The sequence below is a fragment of the Netta rufina genome (assembly GCF_964035555.1).
Source record: "Netta rufina genome assembly, chromosome: 5".
NCBI lineage: Eukaryota > Metazoa > Chordata > Aves > Anseriformes > Anatidae > Netta > Netta rufina.
In genome coordinates, this window is record NC_140128.1 from 3929031 (window position 1) to 3950818 (window position 21788).

General features: G+C 32.7%; 1 protein-coding gene across 2 annotated transcripts in view; it reads left to right on the forward strand.

Moving 5' to 3' along the window:
• PDE3B (phosphodiesterase 3B) overlaps positions 1 to 21788 on the forward strand; it is an 89886-nt gene that overhangs the window by 62169 nt on the left and 5929 nt on the right. For both annotated transcript variants that reach the window (XR_014618487.1, XM_084287831.1), the window contains exons 2-13: positions 2920 to 2970; positions 3866 to 4114; positions 6891 to 7030; positions 10326 to 10432; positions 12028 to 12238; positions 12802 to 12875; positions 13378 to 13478; positions 14225 to 14359; positions 16565 to 16676; positions 18483 to 18596; positions 19613 to 19812; positions 21557 to 21760. Coding sequence is in view for 1 of the 2 variants with exons in the window: in XM_084287831.1 (XP_084143957.1) it covers positions 2920 to 2970; positions 3866 to 4114; positions 6891 to 7030; positions 10326 to 10432; positions 12028 to 12238; positions 12802 to 12875; positions 13378 to 13478; positions 14225 to 14359; positions 16565 to 16676; positions 18483 to 18596; positions 19613 to 19812; positions 21557 to 21760 (1698 nt within the window). In the remaining variant the exon portion in view is untranslated. The remainder of the gene's footprint in view (positions 1 to 2919; positions 2971 to 3865; positions 4115 to 6890; positions 7031 to 10325; positions 10433 to 12027; positions 12239 to 12801; positions 12876 to 13377; positions 13479 to 14224; positions 14360 to 16564; positions 16677 to 18482; positions 18597 to 19612; positions 19813 to 21556; positions 21761 to 21788) is intronic.

Sequence of the window (21788 nt, forward strand, 5' to 3'; positions counted from 1 at the left end):
CTAACAAAACACCCCTCCTGCAAGACAATGCTTTTTAAAATACAGATAAATTGTTTTTAACCTGAAGTACTGGGAAGCCTTTTGGTTTTATTTATTTATTTTTAAAGTGAATTATGTTAACGTAGTGCTTTCTGAACAGAGTTTTCAAAACTGCTGCTGTTTGAATTGTTCTGAAAAGAAAACAAATATTTTAAATTGCATTCTGTTCGATATGTTTAAGAGAATGGAATATTAATGCAGCTGATATAGGTGGCTACAAGCTGTGAAATTCATGCAGTTGTGTTAAAGAATTATTTCTCTACTTAGTTTCTATTTATATTTCCTACAATATATAAATACAATGAATGTATTTAACTTCTAGCCAATGCCATTACAGATGCTATATTTCATTAGATTTACAGAGCAGGGAAAAACAATAGTCACACAACCTGACTGTGGGTACGTAATAGGTTGTTGTAATTTAATGTGACTAGTGACACTGGATCTGTGTAATAGGCATTTTTTTTCCTGAGAGCTGCTGCAGTTTCACAGTTACTGTGAAAACAGGCCCAGGAAAAGAATATGTATACAAATCAGTTTAGTTAAAGACTAAAGACATTCATTCAGAATGGTAATTTTATCAAAAACTGTATATTCATATGGAATGCTTATGTAGGGAGGTGCATGTACTGCCAGGAGACATTTGTTTTCATAATTTCTGTGGATGTTTCTTTACTCCGTCTGTTGTATTTAATTTTTATTTTATATCTTAATTAGTAACGGAGAACAAATGTATAAAAAATGAGCTGGGACTCAGACTAAGAAATAATCGAAACATTGCACAACATTTTAACATTTATTAATTGTAATATTTATTTTTTATTAAAAATGTTGAAAATGAGCAAAATGTGAGTGCAAAATATTGTACTGGGAAGGTACTTGGACAGAGTGGCAGAGATGGCCTGCTTTCCCAGCTGGAGAGCACTTGGTTGCTGCTTGCTGCCCATTTGACAGTGTGGTAGTCAGTGCGAGGCCACCTCCAGTGATGCTAGTTCCCATCCTGATGGACTTAGCTGTATTAAGGACTTAGGGACTTTTCCTGTTATGGGCCCACTCATGCATGTGCATACCTCAGGTGACTCTTCTCCCTTCTGCTGCTCCTTTTAGGAATTAAAAAGTGAAGGGCTTTTTCCTAGATTGTCCTCTAAAAAAATAAATGTGTTCAGTGAGCTACAAAAATAGCCAATGATGATTTCTAGGGCTTTCTGTCCACCTTTTACCATGTACCTCTGTCACAATATCTCAGCTTCCTTACATTCAGTGTTTCCTCTGAGCCTCTGACCAAAACGGCCAATAAAATATTATGACTCAGGAGTATGTAGGCTCCCTGTTGGTCAGATGCGTCAAAAAGTTATGGGACAAGAAAAAGATGAAGAAACCAGAGAGGCAGTTTGGTTGCTCAATCTTCTATTTATATGAATATATATGTCCCCCCATATGTAAGATATTCTTTTACTTTTATATATAAAAGTTATATATATAACTTTTGTAGAAATTATGTCTAAATATCTGTCCTACCATGGAATTGCTAGCTTCCATCTATCAGCTGTTGCAGGGTCCTTGTTCATGTATGTTAATAAACTATATAAAGCCTCTATAATTGGAGTAATAAATGAGCATAAATGAAAATTATAGGTTCAAACCTCCAGACCTTTGTGTTGGTAATCCTGTGTATGCAGAACCATTTGAAAACATTCAATGGCTTCTTTTTGAACACTTTTTTGACAAGCTCTGTAACTTACATAGGAAAACTTTTTGTTCTCCTCATGCATTTTTTTTTTTTTGGTAGGATTTTAATGTTGTAGTTTTTTTTTTTTTTTTTCTTTTTAAAGAAAAGTCTTTCATCTGTTTTTATGTTTTGCCATTTTTTTCTTAAAATCTTATTTACAGTTTCTTAAATTGTATTATTCACAACTGTGTTAAATATTCTAAGAATTATATTTTTCATAGATTTAACAAAACTTCAATTTGTAAAAATTCTGAAATATAAATTTGTTGCTGAGGATGTTTAAAGTATTTCCTAATCATGAAATATATGGGATTTTCCTAAAAATAGAATTGCAGTGAATTTCTACAGTTAGAAATTCCTGGGACTAAATGAAAACAAATGCTGTGCTATGAGCTGTTCCTAGAGTGGATTTGAAAATTAATGCAAAATGTATCCTCTAACTTGAGTTTTTCTGTTGTGAGCTTATTGCAACAGTTTATTGTATTAGATACAGGTATTTACTTGTACATTCACTTTAATGTTGGACACCTGTTATATATATATATATATATTTTTTTTTTTGTTCTATGCTTGTGTAATTCATGTAGGAAGTTCTACTGTGAGATTTGTCAAGCCTGGTACAGCCCATATCCTGAAGGGAAAAGCATATGCTATTAGGCTTCTTTTTTGTCACTACCTTTGGAGTATATTTTATAGTTTGAGGAAAACGTTGTTGGTATACTTTTCCTTTCCTGAGTCTAGTAGCTATATGCTGGTTCTCTTGATAATTTACCTACGTTTATAAAATATATTGGAGATTTTAGAATAGGTTTGCTTATATCAGTCTAGGTGAATAGAAACAGGGAAGCTCTATCACAATTTAGCGTGTGTCTCAGATGTTCTGTCAACAATCCAGAAATATTGAAATAAGTCTATATATTTATGTCATCATCAAGACATCTCTGTTACACACAATTTCTTCAAATGTCTCTTTAGGACTTTTGCTGTGGTAAAAATGAGAAAATGACCTCATTTTCATATGAAAAAGCATGAAGAAAGAAACATTTTATGTTACCTCATATAATCAAGATTTATTCTGTATTAACATATCACCTCTTTAACAGTATTAACATATCACCTGTTACTCTTGTTACCCTTTTATTTTTTTACAGATGATACTTTGGGATTGGGATTTGAAGCAATGGTACAAGCCCTATTACCAGGTCAGTGTGTTATGAATTTAATTATTCTATTATGAATTTGTCTAAATACAGACTTCTCTGTAAACTGTTAGACTTATCTATGGATGTTTTTGTTACCGAAGTGGCCCTAGTACTTTCTAGCTCTACATATCTATGTAGCAGTGACTAACTATTTAGCAGTCTGACCAAGCTGACAAGGATCTGATTTTGGTGAGACCAATATCAAACCCAGTTAATATGGGAGTGTGGGGGGCATTTTTGTTGTTTTTGTTTTGTTTAAACAGACATTAGCATAAGGTTAGGGAGCAATTTTCCAACTATGTCATCAAACTCAGGCCCACAAGGATCTCACTTTTTTTCCTGATGGCTTGTTTCTCCTTCTCCTTCTTGTGTCAGTACTGGCATCTAATTAGCTATTACTGCTCATCTTCAGGGAGCTGTGCCAAATAAAAACTAATGATAGTTTTTGATAATTTTTTTAGGATTTGTTTCATTAGATTTAGAAATAATAACAATAGTGAGGTTGTGGAAGTGGTACCTCTGTGAAGGTCTCTTAACATTTTGCCAACCAAATTTACTGTTGGTATTGGAATACTTAGTATTCCAAATTTAGTATTCCATATTAAATTTAATTATAAGAAAAAGTAATAAAAAAAATGAGGGAAGAAAAATTGACACAGGATCTTCATTTTAAAAAGAGAAAATCTGGTAGCTAGATTTGAATTCTGAAATATTTATCTTACTGCATGAGAAATATTTGCAAAAAAATTTTGAGATTTGTCTATATTTTTTCTGTAAAATAAAAATTCTTTCTTTATTTTTTAACTTGTAATTGGATAAGATGCTTATTTAAAACTTAAAATGAAGTGAAACTACTTGCCATGTTAATGGTTTGCAAAAATTCCATCTGTTTTAGAATGTTGGCAGTGGAAATGGAGTTGATCTATCAGGACTAAATGAGGCTCGGAGCATGCTAGCAGACCTCCTGACTGACCCATCCCTTCCACCGCATGTGATTTCTTCCCTTCGAAGCATTAATAGTTTGATTGGTGCATTCTCAGCCACATGCAGACCAAAGGCCAATCCATTCACACCATTTCCTGGTTTCTTCCCATGTCCTGAAGTAGAAGATCCTGCTGAAAAAGGAGACCGAAAGCTGTTCAAGGTCAAATGACTTTAATTGTCACTATATATATGTGTTGCCATTTAAAAAAAAATAAAAATAATCTGGAAAGAATGCTTCTGTATGTATAGCAGCTTCATTGCTGAGTACCTGCACTATGCTTAAAGTCTAAAGAAAGAAGATGTGAAAATTCTTTTTCTGAAATGCAGATATGTACCAAGATGAAAATTCAAATTATTGATGGGTAGACAAGTAAAAAGCACCTGTCTGCATTCTGAACACATTTTCTCAAAATAAACACAGGGTTAAAAAAAAAAAAAAAAAAGGAAAAAAAAAAAGAGAAAAGAAAAAGCAAATATTGTTAGAACACAATATATTCATAATATTTTCATCTTATATGGGATAAACAGGGCTGTTCTTAATTCTCTTGCCTTCTTGCTCTAACAATTATTTGTTAGATATGTTGACTAACCAATTATTTTATTTTATTTTTTTCAAAATAAATTCATTTTTTGTAAACATCAAATTCATCATCAAAAAGAAGCAAATCAGCTACGTAAAACATTCACTTCTTCCTACAGAGCACATTACATTGTGGGGCGAGTGTGTAAATCCGTTTATTGTATGACACGTTAAGGAACATGGTGGAAAAACCATGTTTTTCATACAAACTCAGCTGTGGTGCACCAGAGGTAATAACTCTACAGTCGCATGATGCTGACAACTTGAAGCTGGTTATTGCAGAGGCTGCTGCACTGCAGGTGCTTCTCTTTCCAAGCAGTGGGCAGCTTGCCCCAAACTGCTCAGCTGGTTGGCTTAGTATTTCAGGGTCAGATAAACTGCTTCATGAGCCAGATTCCAGGTATTGGGGACTTATTTCAATATTGTGCTAACACACGTGCTTGTTTCAGGGAGTGGACTTTTCTGCTGTTGGGGGTTTTCAGCTGTGCTCCTTGTGTTGCAAGAGAGCACACAAGCTGGATTGATACGGTCCACTGACATAGAAGTCTAAACCTGAGAGCACGTAGTGCTCAATGTTGCGTTATAACCAAAGGCTGGGCTCAAACAATTTGTCTGCTTTCCCTGGGCTAAATGCCCGGGGTGGACGAATTTTTGAGCAAACGCTTTACAATTACAACTGTTTCCTCTACTTTCCTGGAGACTGTCTTAAGACATTAGTCCATTCTATCTTTGTTAGACAATTTCAGATACACATTTTGCTTTTGTTTGCTTAAACTATTTCTGCCTAGCAAATCGCTCTTCAAGAGTGCATGGCTTAGTTGACTCCTGTTGCTCCCTGTCTGAAGATTTTGCTGTAACTGGTTTAGGTAGGTTAGCAGAATTGCTCCTCTGGTTCTCCTTGCAGTAGAGCTGGCTGGTTAAGGACTACTGCAGGTTTCTGTGGGATATGGTGGTTCTTTGTCCGGTTCCACCTTTCTGGCTGTGCCTGCTGCTTTTTGCAGCAAAACAAACAGGGTCAAGGTGCATCTCATATCAAAGACTCAAAGCAGTCTGATTTTTCAGGGTGAGAGACTAGTTGCGTGTGTCAACAGTTTCATTTTTTTGAAGTATATAGTAGTGAGTTAAGTATGATCTTTGACCAACTGATGAAGCTTAAATTGCAAAGTCAGTATTTCTACAAACCTTCTGAAGTGCTAGTATCCAAGGGTCACCTGTCCTCATACATGACCCTGAAGACCTTACTCAATATTGCAAGTATCCCTTTGTATTTTTTGCTTTACATACTTTTTCCTGGCTTTTTTTTTTTTTTTCTTTCCTTTGTGAGGTCTAGTTCCATGTATCTGAATTATGTGGAACATCCCCATCTCCTCACCCCTCATTGCATGCCCAAGTTTAGGGGCAAGTTCACATGTGGATTGTGGACTGAATGCAGTCAGATTGCTTAAATTTGATTAGAATGCAACGGATAGGTTTTCTGTGCAGTGGAGGCAGATATGCCAGAGCTAGCTTTGCGGTTTCGGTTCAATGATCTTATTTCTGTTACTTAGCTTCTCTTAGTTACTATTTAAACATGGCTATACATTTTTGAGTGTAGTTGTGTAAGGCAGAGCTAGGAAGTCCTGAGTTATTTCCATATCGGGACCATTGGAGTGCTGTCCTCCTGCAGCAGAGGGCTTTGTGTTCAAGTACAATGGTGATTCCACGTGTTTGAGCTGCAGCATGTCTAAACTAACAGAGCTTCGAGGCTGGGAATGGAGAGGTGCCTGGGAAGCCTCCTTGGTGCTGTGATGTCAGTATGCAAACAGAGGGAGCCCTGATGGACTACAGCTGACCTTGTGTATTGTGCATTGCCCCTTCAATATGTTCCACTGCACATGCATTGTCCTTTCCATGTGGCCCACAATACAAGCATTACCAATTTTTAGTATCTGAGCTATTGCCATTTCAGGCTGTCCTGGATGCTGGAGACTGTATTGTGTAGCCTGAAACTGTAATGGGTAGAAAGGTGATCTATAATCCTATATCAATTGACCATCTCTAGATGACCTCCATTTTGAAATCCACATGGTCCAATAATTACTATTTGAGTGCTTTTAAAAGTACAAGTACCTTTACATATTTTAATTTGGGAAAAGAAAACAAAATTATTTGCAATGAGCAAAACATTTTTAATTTTTTGATTTTGATTTTTTGATTTTCTTAATCAGTAAGAGTGAATTTGAGATACCTTGCCTCCTGTTTCAGTATGAATGATTAACAATAAAGTGTCACATCCTATCTTCAGAAAGTATAAATAAAGTTTTTTTTTGTTTAATTTCAATTACATAAATTTTAACCATAATAAATTATTCAATAGGGATTAAATAGCAGGAATAGCCTACCAACACCACAGCTGAGACGAGCTTCAGGAGTTTCTGGCATTCCACCTATAGAATCGCAATCTAGATGGGAACGGAGTAACAGCAAGAGATCTCATCAGGAATACAACACATCAAGGTAAGCACATAACCAGGTTTTAAGGGTAGAATAATAAATGTTGCTCTTCAAAAATATTAATTACCTGTAATGCAGGCACTTGTCAGGAAAGTATTTAATATAGATTGTACTATTTAAATATAAATTTAGTATTTATTCTTGTAGTTGAATTAAGTCTCCAAATTCTGATAGCATAAATTGGAAAACATTTCAAGTTAGTAATATACTATACTTTACTATGCTTTTGTAACTCTGGTCCCAACTAGAAATCGGGTCATTCTGAGGTTGAATGGTGTGTTCTGTTGTACTGAGTGGGATGGCATATCAGTTTTAGTAGGAAATGAAACCTAAGTCCAATAAAAATTTCTTTTGCAATTGTGTAAACTCTAAATCATTACCGACTTTATCTTCCTTTTTATTTAAAATAGGTATCACTTTCCAACTTCCACATATCCAAAAATTGTTTTTTCTAATTAAAAGGATTATATAACCTTCTTGTATTTGGTAGCCACTGCTGTGTGTCTTGCAACATTTATTATTCATACAGTTATCAAGCAAGCATTAAAGCATACTAAGAAAGTATGCCTTTCTCTTCTTGTCAGTCAGTATGACACACAAAAAAATAAGCTTTTATTTCTAAAATTAACTTCTTGTTTTGAATTAGGAATAAAATTAATATACTTTTTTTTTGTTTAATATTACATATCAGAGTGAAATGTCTTGCATAATTTAAATGTGTGGTTTTGCTTGATATCTTGTGAGAAAAGTGCAACAGAAATTTGAAATTGTGATGCAGCTTAAATTAATTAAAAAAAATGCTTTTTGCATATCTCTACCTTTTAAGATTAATGGTTTATAGAGAGACTGTAAGGTAAGTAAATAGATGTTTTTTAGAAAGAATGTGAGGTATATTTGATGATTACTGGTAGTGGATGAACATTTCTATACACATGTGCAGTGATTTATTAATCAAGATAATATTTCACTTTACAGTGAGCCGTTTAAACAATTTGGCAATTGTCAGTAGCTTTTACTTCTTCCTTGAAAAAAAATACGTGCTTCATGTTTTTATGAACTAAAACTTTGGTTTATGTATAAATTATGCTTGAAGATATATTTGAATAATACTTGAAAATTGTCACAGATAACTTCCCATTCCTGTCACTGTCAGGTTGACAGCAAGATATATTTATATTATTTATGTTTTTAATACATTTGATATATATGTGTATATATATATATTTAGTCTGGATGAATTTAACATTAATGGAAGTTTAACTAATTACTGTACCTTTTCTACTGCTCATCCATGGGCAATAATTCCATTATTTTTTTTAATCAAATCAGGTGCAATATGAAAGCACGTCACAAATGCTCACTGCTGTATGCTCACTATGGCAGTAGATGAAGTTTATAATTTCTTGATAATTTGGTTATCAGTGTTTGAAAAAATCTACTCAGTTAAATAGACTGGAAATAGAGAGGCAGTCCTGTGTTCCTAGATCATGACCCCGTCTCTTTGTCCCATTGGCTCTGGCTCTTTAAGTTAGCCCCTTAAATTGTCAGCAAAATAACTTGGCAAAAGAACAGGCATATCTTTTCCAGCCTTGGGGAGGTGAGTCACCCCTACAAGGGTTCCTGTTAGGACTGTTAGAAAAGAAGCAAAGATGCGCAGGCTAATAGCAGAAAGGGAGAGTGAACCAGGAAGCTGTTTACTATGAGGAAAGCTTATCAACAATCAAAAGATTTTTACATACAGTGACTACTTTCGCCTGAATTCTAACTGAGATGAGAAAGACATGACATTAAACAGTGGCACGTGACAGTACACAGAGCTTTGCATGCAGGCTCTTGATTTGGTTTGTCATTCAAACACTAGTTTGAGGTGAATGGGCCTTGATTAATATATAGTTTTCATATACTAAATACTAATGCAACATTTTTATATGCTTTAGATGCATGTAAATCATGAAAGCTGAACAGCATTCAGTCAGCAAAAAATTCACTCTGCCCTAATTGTCGACCTGAACATTTTAAAAAAATTTGTCTAACAAGTCAGCATCAGACTTCAAGATAATAAATCTGTCCTTATTTTTTAACTCATTTTTTGCTATATACTTAAAAAATCTGGTATTTTTTTTAATGTTTGACTTTTGTTTGAAATCTGATTAAAAAAAAAAAAAAGAGAGACTAAAGCTGTTTGAGTAGATATTGTTTTCCCACACTGAAATGAAATAACTAGTTTTAGAAGTATTCTTATTTTAGATTACATGTATACAGTTGCTTTTAATTGCATATCATGTTTTTATTATCTAACAAATGTATAACGGGAATTTTGGAGTGCAATTTCATGCTTACGACAGCAGATGGCATAATTTAACAGTCGAGTTTGACAATGTATCTACTGAAGTAAAATATGACAGTCAAAAACAACTTTATTTTTAAGATAATTTATGATTAATTAAAAATGTGGAGCTGTTTTGAAAAGCAGGCTGTAGCTTCATAAGGCTGTCATGATATTTGCAATGTACCTAATCAGAGAATATTTTGGGTTGGAAAGGACCTTAAAGGCCATCCAGTTCCAACCCCCTGCCATGGGCAGGGACACCTCCCACCAGACCAGGTTGCCCAAAGCACCTTTCCACCTGGCCTTGAACACTTCCAGGGGAGGGACATCCTCATCTTCTCTGAACAATATTTTAAATGCTTTCAGAGCTATTAGAAAAAAGCCTGCTTTGTTAAAACATACACTAGAGTATCTAATATTATCCCAAAAGAATAAAAATATGTGTTATTGTGTAATATTTAGCAGGGGTATATTAAGCAGTCATTCAAGACAGAATAATTCAGCAAATTCCAGTTACTTCATAATCTTGAAAATCTGTCTTTTCATAGCATTTCTTAAAAAGTGAATGGTCATGAAAGAATTGAACGGTGTTCTGTGGAAAGGTCTAGCTGATGAATGTGATTGTTCAGAAGAATATTGGACCCCTTCTAGACAATATTCAAGAAAAGTAAATTTTAGACAATAAATTCTATGACAAGTATTCTGGTTATATGTATTATTTTAGGACCACATAATATTTGCTGTGGCTTTTATCTAGTAACTAGATGATGATGATGATGATTATTATTCTATATAATCAACATATTGTCTAGCTGATCTTGCCTTTTATTTCTGTCTAGTACTCTCTTTTTCTTGAATGGTAGTGGAACTTAGTCTAGCTGTTTTACAAGCATTTTATTTGATAAAATAAAATTTATTGATGGAATACAAAGGTAGGGTAGAATAAATTTTTTTGTTTTTGTTTTTCAGCCAAGGAACTCATTCAAATGGATCGTTTGGTGCAACCCTGCTGACAATACCAAAACAAAGGTCATCTTCAATAACATTGGCTCATCATTTAAGTTCCAGACGAACAAGTAAGATTGTGTGATTTGTATAGCCTAGTGGCAGGATGTCAAGGCAGTACATCGTGTGTTACAATTGTTTATATTTATTTATTTAATGCAAATGTAGTACCTGTATAATACCAACATGTTCTATATACATTATATACACACACACACACACTTAGTATCTAGACGTTTTTAATCTGCTAAGAAATTCAAAATTACAGTTAACATAACTTTGTAAAAAGCTCACTAGTCACCTAATGCAATGTATCTGCAAGTTGTTATATTCAGCATGGTTGGTAATTGTTGAAAATTGCTAAGTTCATAGACCTTAATAAGGACCTTTTTCTTTTTTTTTTTTTTTTAGTAGTGCTGCATTTTGTAATGGAACAATGTTATTTATGCACTGTAGGCTTCAAAAAATATATATATTTTACATACAACAAAATGCAATTACTTACTTCTCTTGAGGTATGTGAGTCAATTCAGTGCAGCCTGTGATACTGTTTGAAGCGTATAATGTATGGATTCCTTTTTTAAGGGCAGTTAATGCCTACTGTATGTTCTCTTAGTAATCTGTTGTCATGCACTACCAATCACAAAAAATATGATGGAGTTTTTGCTTCATAGCTTGCAGGACAATAACAAATTCGTTAATGGAATATCCAAAGAATACTTCATGATTTTGCTCTTTGAGCCATTGACAAAGAGCACTTTATTGTTTTTGATGAAAGTATGTTTACAATGGTTATAACTTACCTTTTGCACTCATAGACCTATATTTTTTGTATTTTTGCATAGGAAAGAACTGATATTTGGCTTAACACCAAAAGTTGTTGTAAATTCATGTCAGGCACATAGTAGTCAAAGTGCAGTTTTACCAGTTTTCTTTCCTAGATTACCTGAAGTAAAACCTAGCTTAGTGTTTGAACAGGAATGGTGAATTTCATGGAAGATTAAGGTGCTTTTTTGTTTTGTTTTGTTTGTAAATATCTAATTACAATGAACTTCAGTTGTTTTTGTTAATTTGTTTTTAACGACTTAATAGTCAGATTTGGACAGATTACCATACCACTAACAAAATGACATATCACTGTCAAAATGGCCAGTATCTGCCAGCTTTAATCCCTTGCTTCAAAAATATGATTACTTTTTTTTTTTTCTTTTGTTTTTAAAAATGTCATTAAGTCTATTTTTCCTTCATTACAAAACAATGAGGTAAAAGAGTTTGCACTAGGTCATTTATCGATACTGAGGTTTTTTTGGTCATTTGTTCTGGAAAAAATGTGATCCTGAATCAGAAAGGAATAGAGAAAATTTCAGCAACCAATTAAAGTTTTCCAAAGCTAAAAACAAAACAAAACCTTCAAAAGCTAGATGTTATGCATTACATAGTCTGCTCCTTCAGATATATTGCCTAGACTGTTGTATATTTGTAGATCTCAAAATCAGGAATAAATCTTGCTGATCTATATGTTATTAACAATGTGAACTGTACACCGTATTTTGAAAACTTCCACATTCTTTACAATTCATAAAAATTACTGTTGTTTATTTTCAGTCTTTCTAAAGAATAAGACTATTATTATAGTCTGAACCCAATGTTATATTTGTTTTGGAAGGTGCTTCTTCTGGCCTGAGTCCTGTGGGTTCACCTAATCATGGATCTGTCTCCAGTGGGACCCTCAGCAGCTGGTCACCTGTAGAATTTCCTGATACTGCTGATTTTCTTACAAAACCAAGCATTAATATTTATAAGCCTCCAGCGTACACATTTAATTCTTCAGATTTTCAGCAGCAAGTTAAAACACCTATAGGTCATGTGTGTAGCAGGTACTGTAATCTGTTACATTTTTAGTAACTTCATGTGTATTGAACATACTATTTTCATTGAAAACAATAACAGGGCCTATTATTTGTTAATATTGAGGAAAAAATAAAAGAACATCATCTCATAATAATTTGTATGTATATTATCCAGGGAACTAAATGATGCTGTATCATTGAGTTGTGTACTAATGAATTGAAACACTTCATCCTTGGTAGGAAATGCAGTAGTTATTGTAGAGCAATAATAATTTACATATTTTAGAGAAGGATGACTTCCGACCTGGGAATTTAATTCTTTATGTCTGAACACTTCCTAAAGAATTATCTCTATGTTGTTAATTCATGGAAGAGAGTCCAGGGGAGGTGATGGCTGATTATTTTCTAAGTACAGGCCAAATCTGTATGTACTTAATTTAGAAGAAAATACTAAGGTCACTTGGTGGAGGAACCTTGAAAAGAATATCTTTTTAAGAAAAGTAATTTGCAGATTTTTTTCAATACAACACAGCAATAGCAAAAGAAGAAAATTACTGAATGTTTTAAATATTTTTCATGTATTCTGTAAGCTGTGGATGTCACATACTCAAGGCTGTTCCAACACCAGAACAAGAATTTGCAGAATATAAAGACAAAAAATCAGGTGGGATTTCAAAATAGACAAATATTTGTGTTTTCTTAAAAGCCAGTTAAATTAATATTTTTATATTTCTACATGAAATTTCACTATACTTTAAATAATTTATATGCATATTTTATTTCAACTTGCCACTTGGGATAATTGGGATAATCTACAATATTAAACTGCTTCAGAATAAGCATTATATAATAGGCTTCCAGTCATAGCTTTATAGACCCCTACTCAGTATGTCAAAAATTTCTGTACTATCTCAACTAAACTAAGCACTGCACCAATTTGTACAAGTAAAAAGTCATGCTTCTACTTTTTCTAAATCTTCAAATACATTTTGTCTAATAGATTTTATCCCTTGACACTTTGTTGTTAAATTCTTAAATAAGTGGTTTAGAAACAAGCCATTATTTATCTTTCTGTGAAGAAATCCATAAAAGTAAAAGAATTATTAGTCATTAATATTTTACAAATAAATGATTGATATAGTATTTATCTATTTATTTTCTTTAAGGTGAAGCTGGAAGCACTAGTGTTCCAAAAGAATCTTTCTACTATACAGAGAAGACAAAAGATGAAAAGGAAACAATCATTCAAACACAAAATAGTCCACTTGTAAGCACAAAATTGCAAAAGAACTTGCAGTAACTTCTATCAATAAAATATCATTTGTAACGTGTAGTAAAGAGGTTTTATTATTGCTAATATCTGTAGTGACTGAAGGGAAATGGTGCATCACTGGAATTCAAATTTACAGTTAATAATAGGGTATTTCTGCCTCACAAGAATTTCAGTAGCAAATAACAAGATGATGACTTGCACTAATTACTGTTGACCAAAATTAATTTGTGTGGATTTAATGTAGGTAGTATGTTCAAATACTAATTGACTTGTATTTTCTCTTTGAAGTTTATGAGCGATACATCAATTTCAGTGAAACTATAAAGACACTGTTCACACAATGCCGCATATTGGTAGTGCAAGAAGACAAGTTGTTGAATACACCTTTCTACCATTTTGGGTCTATACATCAATTTTTCAAATCTGGTTCAGATAAGGAATTGTCAAAGCTCAGTAAATGTTAGCTTATGCATGTTTTTGCTTTGTTTTATTAACTCAACTTGCTTTAATAATAATAATAATGGTACCATCTCAGAAAGCTTCCCCCAAATATGAAAAGCCAAGCAATTAACTGTGCTATTTGTGCTGTTGATTTACAATTTTTTCTCATAGCCACAGTTACGGCACCATTCAATAAGTTCAATAAGGTTTTATCATTTTGATGTTTTCTTGTCAATATAGCTGACAAATTAGTTTTCATTCTTATTTTAGAGATGATTAAGTGTCTTACTTTCATACAGGTAGAGCAGAATCCTGCATTAGAAACAATGTTAATAGAACATGACTCACTAATGGAGAAAATGAACAATTGGAACTTCCAAATTTTTGACCTTGTACAAGAAATGGGAGACCAGTCTGGAAGGATCCTTAGCCAGGTTTGTTGTATTTTATTATATGAGGGAGAGGGAGGGCGTATAAAACTGTCAAGCTTTTATATTTTATTTAAACTATTGTAAAGTTTTGCAGTCAACATAAATTTGAACACTAACTTGAAAAGTGGAAATACCATTTTTCACGTACTCCATCTCATAGTAAACCATAAGTGATTTATTTATTTACAACTTGCTCCAATTCTTCTGAATTTTATTTTCAATGTAAAATAGGTTAGATTCATGCTTACTGGAATGGGTTTTGTAGTAATGTGCCATTTCCTACTTAAAAAAAATTAAAAAATGTCTCCTGCTTTCAGAATTGCTACCTTGTTTGTCAACCATTTCTTTTTTCTTTATTTCAGTAAAATAATTCTGCCAGAGCTACACCTGTGGGGGAAGAGAAGTGATCTTTTAGGCAGTCTTTTGCCTCTTGATCCTACAAACAATGGGATTTTTTTTCCATGCTGCTTTCTGCATGTAGTATCCCTTTTATCTCTTTCTGACTTACTACTAAGCTCTTTTGTGCAGTTTTATGTTGTGCTGAAGCCAATCTAATGGCAGGTGCAAAATAATGATCCTGTTTGGTCTTTCCCAGCCTCTCCTATTCATTAATGTCATCTGTAAACTTCTGTTTCTTTCTTTATTCTGGATTTAGAAATCATGGGGCTATAGTATGAGGTGGATTTGGTTCTAATACAAAGATGAAAAGTTTTTTTTTTTCTTGCTAGTATTTTTATTTTTTTACGTTCAGGTAGAATGTATGTTTCTTTTGGTTCAAGGGTAGTGTTATGAACAAGTAGCTGGAAGGAAGGAAAATGATTTAAAGGATTCATGTGCAGGTGGAAAAATAGATCTGCATCTATACTGAAGGCATGGAAAAAGCAATGAGGAAAACTTCATTTTTGTCATTAGGCACTGTCTTTTCTTTTATTATCCACAAATATTCTGGCTATTGTTTTAAGTCTTCAGTTGGTTTTCTTTTTTTTTTTTTTTTTTTTTTTTTTTTTAAGCAAATGTTGACAGGTTTTTTGTCACCTCAGTTATTGACTGCTGTTAATGTGCAGTCGAGAACGCCACAATCCATTTTTGAGTGGTATTTTTACAGTTGTATACTGGTACTTTGGGATCTGTATTAGCTTGCGTTTCATTTGTGTGCAGTCTGGTATTCAAACGTGTAAGTACTTAAGTGTGCAGGTTTCTACTTAACTCTATCACATGTTCTGGAATAGTTCTGTATACATGTGTATCACCTGTCTTCTTCCTCCTCCTCTTCCCCCACTCCTTTTGTTAGTTGTTCTGTAAACATCCAATTAACTTTGGTTAAAAGCCAAATAAAAACTGCATTTTACCATTATCAGTTGGAAGGTTCTCAGATTGAGTATGTGTAAGGGGGCTGGTTGGGACAGCTGGAAGGAGGGATGTCCCTTCATTTTGCTCTCATGTTTCTTTGAACACCTCCCACACTTCAGAGATTTTCACGTTCTCTCAAGTGTCTGGGAAGGAGGTGGCAAAAGAGGTGTAGTGTCTTGTTTTAAAAAGCTTTTCACAAAGCTTTTTTTTTGTGGCCTTAACTGGTTTTCGGTCTTTATAGTCACTCTGTTCTACTTGTACAGCTTAATGTATTTGCACAGTATTTATGTCTGTACGTGTCATGTACATGTTAAAAATATTTTGAGATATTTTTTGGTTTATCAGACATACTGTTTTAAAAATACCCGAGATATTTCACAGGGGTTAGAAAGAATAGAATTTAAGTTCTCTAAAAATAAATACAGGTGTGGGGTGACTCTCTACCTTTTCCCCTGTCCTCCCTATTAATGGATCTGCTACGATAGTTAGGTAATCTGAATTTTAGAGTAATAAGTAAGAATATAGATTTCTTCTTTTTTAGGTTACTAATGGAACGTATCATGGATAATTTTAGAGAATGTTATTAAAATAATCAGTTGGAAATATAATTTATCAGTAGAGAAAAAAAGTTTTATTATCCTGTATTTGAGAGGAATATAAAAGTGCATATTTTTGGTGTTAAAATGATTAAACATGCAACTGTATGACATTAGCTTTCAGGTAAATTTTAATGGCATATCAGTAATTTCCAGCTCTATCGGCAAGCAAAATTTTAAAAACAAGAACATTTTTTAAGTTGCAAAAACAGAATATGCTTAGGAATCTTTCAGACTAATATTCATTTTAATATATGTTTAGGTAACTTATACTTTGTTTCAAGACACTGGTTTGTTTGAGATTTTCAAAATCCCAATTCAAGAATTCATGAATTACTTCTGTGCGCTGGAAAATGGCTACAGAGATATTCCCTGTGAGTAATATATAATTGCGTGTGTTTTTTCTTATATGTTAGTGTATCTCTTTGAGTTCTGTATTAATATTTAATATTGAGGAATAGGTATGTTTTAATTATTATATTTCTCAGAATTTAGAACTTATTTAATTTACTGCACAAAAAAAAAAAAAACAAAAAAAAAAACAAAATGGAAATTGTTAATGTATAGGCTGGATATAATCTTAAATTATTTGAATGAGTAACCGAATCCAACATACTTAAATCAATAGAACATCTGTTGATTTAGTAGAAAATTGGATTAGTCCTGTAGTAGAGCTATGAGAAAATAAAGAACTTGGACAGCAATCATTCATCTCTCTGTTTAGTGTTGCCAAATTTAAAAATAAAATAAAATCATGTCACAAGTGTTTGTGCCAACCCAGATGTCCCTAGGTGTCAGAATGGTATCTATCAATGCTAGTAGCTCACCATCACTGATTTAAAAGGTCACTTAATCCTTTCCTGACTCTCAGGTCAGATGAAGTATGCGTAGAGAATGAACGATTTTTACCTCAATTATTTCTTAAAAACACTGTGATATAGTGTCTACTACCAGTTCAATTGTTGCTTTTTTGTTGTTGTTTTTGTTTTTTCTTTAAATTTAATTGAAATTTTCCTTATATTTGGTCCATTAGATATTTTTTTGTGGTTCCTTTGTGATAGATAGATGGAACTGTTGTTTAATCACATTCAATGCATTTTCTTGTACTTTGAAGGCCTGCTGGGTTACTTTAAAGTCCCTTATTAGAACCAAAATTGGTTCTAATTTTACTTTGTAAATCCTTGATCCCTATTCCTGCTGTATTCCACATCTTCTCTGGCTTTACAAAATCCAAGAGTGGCAGAACAAATAATTTCAGGTTTTCACATAACACATCTTTTAATAGTGTGTTTAGTTTTATAGTCAGTCTGTGATCCACTGTAGATCTCTAATTCTTTTTGTGGCATACCACTAACATTCTATGAGATCCCATTAGAAATATAATTTTAATGGAAAACAAATGGATTACATAACAAAAATAGTTCTTTAGATATTAAATAGCAAAGCTCAATTCTACCTTGGGGTTTTAACCAATTTGGAACTAGCTGATCAGTCCTTTTACTGATTTTTCTGTACTGATTTGCCCCTGGTATTTCTGCAGAAATACAACACTCAAAAACAGTTAATTTCATGTTTTAATAAAAGAAAGTAGAGGTTTGGTTTTTATATGAATAATGTCACAAGAAGTACAGTGTCAACAAGTCCACTCAACTGAGTTAGTTCCATTCTTTCTATCTGTCCTTAATTTCATTTTTCTGCTCGTTTCTCCAAGTTATTAATGTAAGTTAAACGTAAATAATTGTTTTGATGTTTTGTGTATTACTACATTTTTTTTTTTTTTTTTTTTTATATAAGATACACAGTGTATCTTATGCGATGTATGAATATACATAAGTGTTAGTGGTTTTTTTTTGTCTGGAAACACTGGTTACAGTAAGTTTACAACACAGGTAGGGAAAAGGAAAGAATAAGAAAATGTCATTGAATAAAGCTTCATGAGAATTAAAAGTCAAATATAACGTATCATGTCTGTGTGAAATTTGAAAAATATTACAAATAGTTTTGTTTCTATTTTATTTTTCTTTATTTTCAAGATATATATATATATGTATTTTTTTTTTTTTATGTGGATTTTTAAAATTAACTTGCACACCAAAGCCTGAGTAAAGGGTGTAAAGTAGCTCACTTGCTTATTTGTGTTTTTGTTTGTTTGTTTGTTTGTTTGTTTTTATAATTTTCAGATCACAATCGTATACATGCCACGGATGTTCTTCATGCAGTATGGTATCTGACAACACGGCCCATTCCTGGATTTCAGCAAATTCATAATGAGCATATAATGGAGAGTGATATGGGTATGTATCCACATAGTTTACTTCTATTCATTTGCTGTAATAATATTTTAATGAAACTACAATAAATTAAACAAAACTGCAGCTCTAGGCAGCATGCTGTAGTGGTTGGCAACCTTGCCAGAGTAGGGAGGTTGAGACAAGATGATCTTTAAGGTCCATTCCAATCCAGGCCATTCTGTGATTCTCAGGGGAAAAAAAATAAATTCTTGTAACTCAAATATTATTGCTTATATTTTAATATAAGGCAGTAGATATCTGACAATATTAGTATATACCATTCAAATATTAGTATAAACAATTCAGAAGTATCATGCAGTTGATTTTAGAACAGTTATTAGATGAGCTGACTTGTTAGCCAAGAATACCGTTTCACTTAAGCTTTTTATGCTGAATGAAACCTCTGCATACTGCTACAGTCAGTACTTGTTTAGCACTTGGAATATATTAGACTAATTTTTTTTTTCCCACATATGAGTAGTAACAGCTCTTCCAAAAGTCTTTTTTATTTGTGTGAATGATAGTTATCTTTCAGGACTGTTGTGGGAGATCATGTCTGAAAAAAAGATCCCTAAGGTATATTGATATCTGTATGCAGTACTAAAGAATTGGTTTTAGAACAGGAACATATGGCTTTTCCATTCTGGGACACTTCTTAAATACTCCAGAATGTCCTGCCATCCTATTTAACATCTTTAAAATTTTCTATATATTTGTACGATTGTATCTACTATTTTGGACAACCAATGTAGTCGTGAATTTTCTGCTTACTGGCCTTTTTAACTGTAATTCAAAATTGCTGGGAAAAGCAGTAATATGACTTTTTTCTTTTCCTTTTTGTTCCTTCTTTAAGATATAAGAATTCCTTCTTTGATAATTATTCATCTCCACAATTGTAAGGATAACCTTATTAAGATTATGTTAGTATTTTAAAGTAACACTGAGTCATTTAAAATGTATTAAAAATATAAATGAATCACATTCTAAATATTTTATTTTTCTATTTTCAATTTTTGTAGATGAAGCTAGTGGTGTTGCCCCTGTTCAAGTCAACTATATTTCTTCAAAAACCTGTTCTGTTGCTGATGATAGCTATGGGTGCCTGGCATCAAACATTCCTGCCTTGGAATTGATGGCTTTATATGTAGCAGCTGCCATGCATGATTATGATCATCCTGGTCGTACAAATGCTTTTCTAGTAGCTACCAATGCACCACAGGTAAGAGATTCTTTAACCAGAAAATTCTCTATCTGAAATCAAAATAGTAAAATCGCCTTTCTTCTATATCACTACTATTGCCTGTTTAGGGATCATTTGCCCAATATAAGGCACAGGGAAATTAATTTATTTTTACTCGTGTAACATTTTTTCCTGATAGATTCCGATGTGTTTCGTGTGTATCGGTTGTGTAAATATATAAAAATATTTTTCAGTTTACAAATCTGTAAGCAAAAAAATAAATAAACGCAGGTTATAGTAATAGATTATTTCAGAAAGCTGGTTCTACAACTGTCTAAGCAGCGAAACTCATGGATATATCACATTTTGGGAGTCTTCTGTAATCATAGTAATTTCTGCAATTACTATAAAAAAAAAAAAACAAACAAGTTTTAGCGGTTCAATTAACTGCATTTCCTGACCTCTGAATTAGTCCATTATGGTAAATAATTGTTATCTGTAAGGGTGGATGAGTAAACTAAGAAGAAATATGCAAAACATCCTTGCTTTTGTCTCTCATATTCAAGTTTGTTGTTAGAACAGACAGTAGGAAAGTAGAGATTCTCTTCAGGGTTGAAAAGACAATTATAATAGATGCAAGGGAGAGCAAAGTTTTAAGGGAGAGCAATTTTTAAATAAAAAAAAAAAAAGTGGAGAGGGGAGGGTGTGGTGGGGAAGGATATTCCACTGAATAAAAGATAACTGAAGTTCACAGTGAAATGTTTTTACTTAATGTGTGCAATACCGTCGGGGAAAAAGAATATGTATCATAGTGATTTCTATCTCTTAATAAACTTGAGAGGAGAAATTGAAATAATAATAACAATAACAGCAGTAAATCAGAAACTAATACAACTTGTCAGGAGATGGAGGCTTTAAAAATGAACTTCACAGTCAGCTTTCAAGGATTTCAGATTAAAAAAAAAATAGTTATGCATTTATACTGAAAACAATATGTAAGGAAGAATCAAAACAAATGACACAGACATTCATCTCCACTTTTCAAAAATGAACACATTCATTTTATCAATAATCTCTTCATCTTGTCAAAAATTGAAGATTTTTTTTTGCAGTTTTCCATGAAAGTCTTTTCAGGTCCTACTCAATTTATATTCAATTGGTTATATTCTAAGATATTTTGTATAAACACAGGATTTGTGAGTAAAATCTACTACTGTTTAATATTTGTAATTCATTTACAGTTAAAATGTATTCATCAGCATTAAATGTAATATATTGAAATAGTGAATCTCTGCAGCATTTTGCATTAGCCACAGTTCTTAATTCACTTTAGAGTTTTTTTCATTTTTTAATTTAATAAATGATTCTTAAAAACAAAACACTGTACTGGAACTGAGAGGAATTAACAGCATATAATTAGATCTGTGGGTTTTGTTTTGTTCTGTTTTTGTATTAGTGTGTGTGCCCCATACATATTGCCAAACATACGAAGTCTCCATTTTAAGTGTGGGGTGTGTGTATGTGTGCATGTATGCCTAAAAGGATAAACGGAGATCTAGGAGACCTTTAAGGACTTTTGAAGAAAGAAATTTTTTTTCTACTTTATTTCCTCTTATCTGCCACTTTTATTTCACTTTTAACCCTCAAAGCTAGAAGGTGAAAACATCATTTAATATTTTCATTAAGAACAACAACAAAAAAGCTGTTAGTCCATTAAGCTTCAGAATATTTAATTATAATTCTAAATATTAAACCTATCATTTATAATTTTCTTCTTATGTAGGCTGTTCTCTACAATGACAGATCAGTCTTAGAAAATCACCATGCTGCTTCTGCCTGGAATCTTTTCTTATCACGACCAGAATACAACTTCTTATCAAATCTTGATCATGTAGAATTTAAGCGTTTTCGTTTCTTAGTGATTGAAGCAATTCTTGCTACAGATCTCAAGAAGCATTTTGATTTCCTTGCAGAATTTAATGCCAAGGTTAGTTACATTTTAATGTTGTCACAAA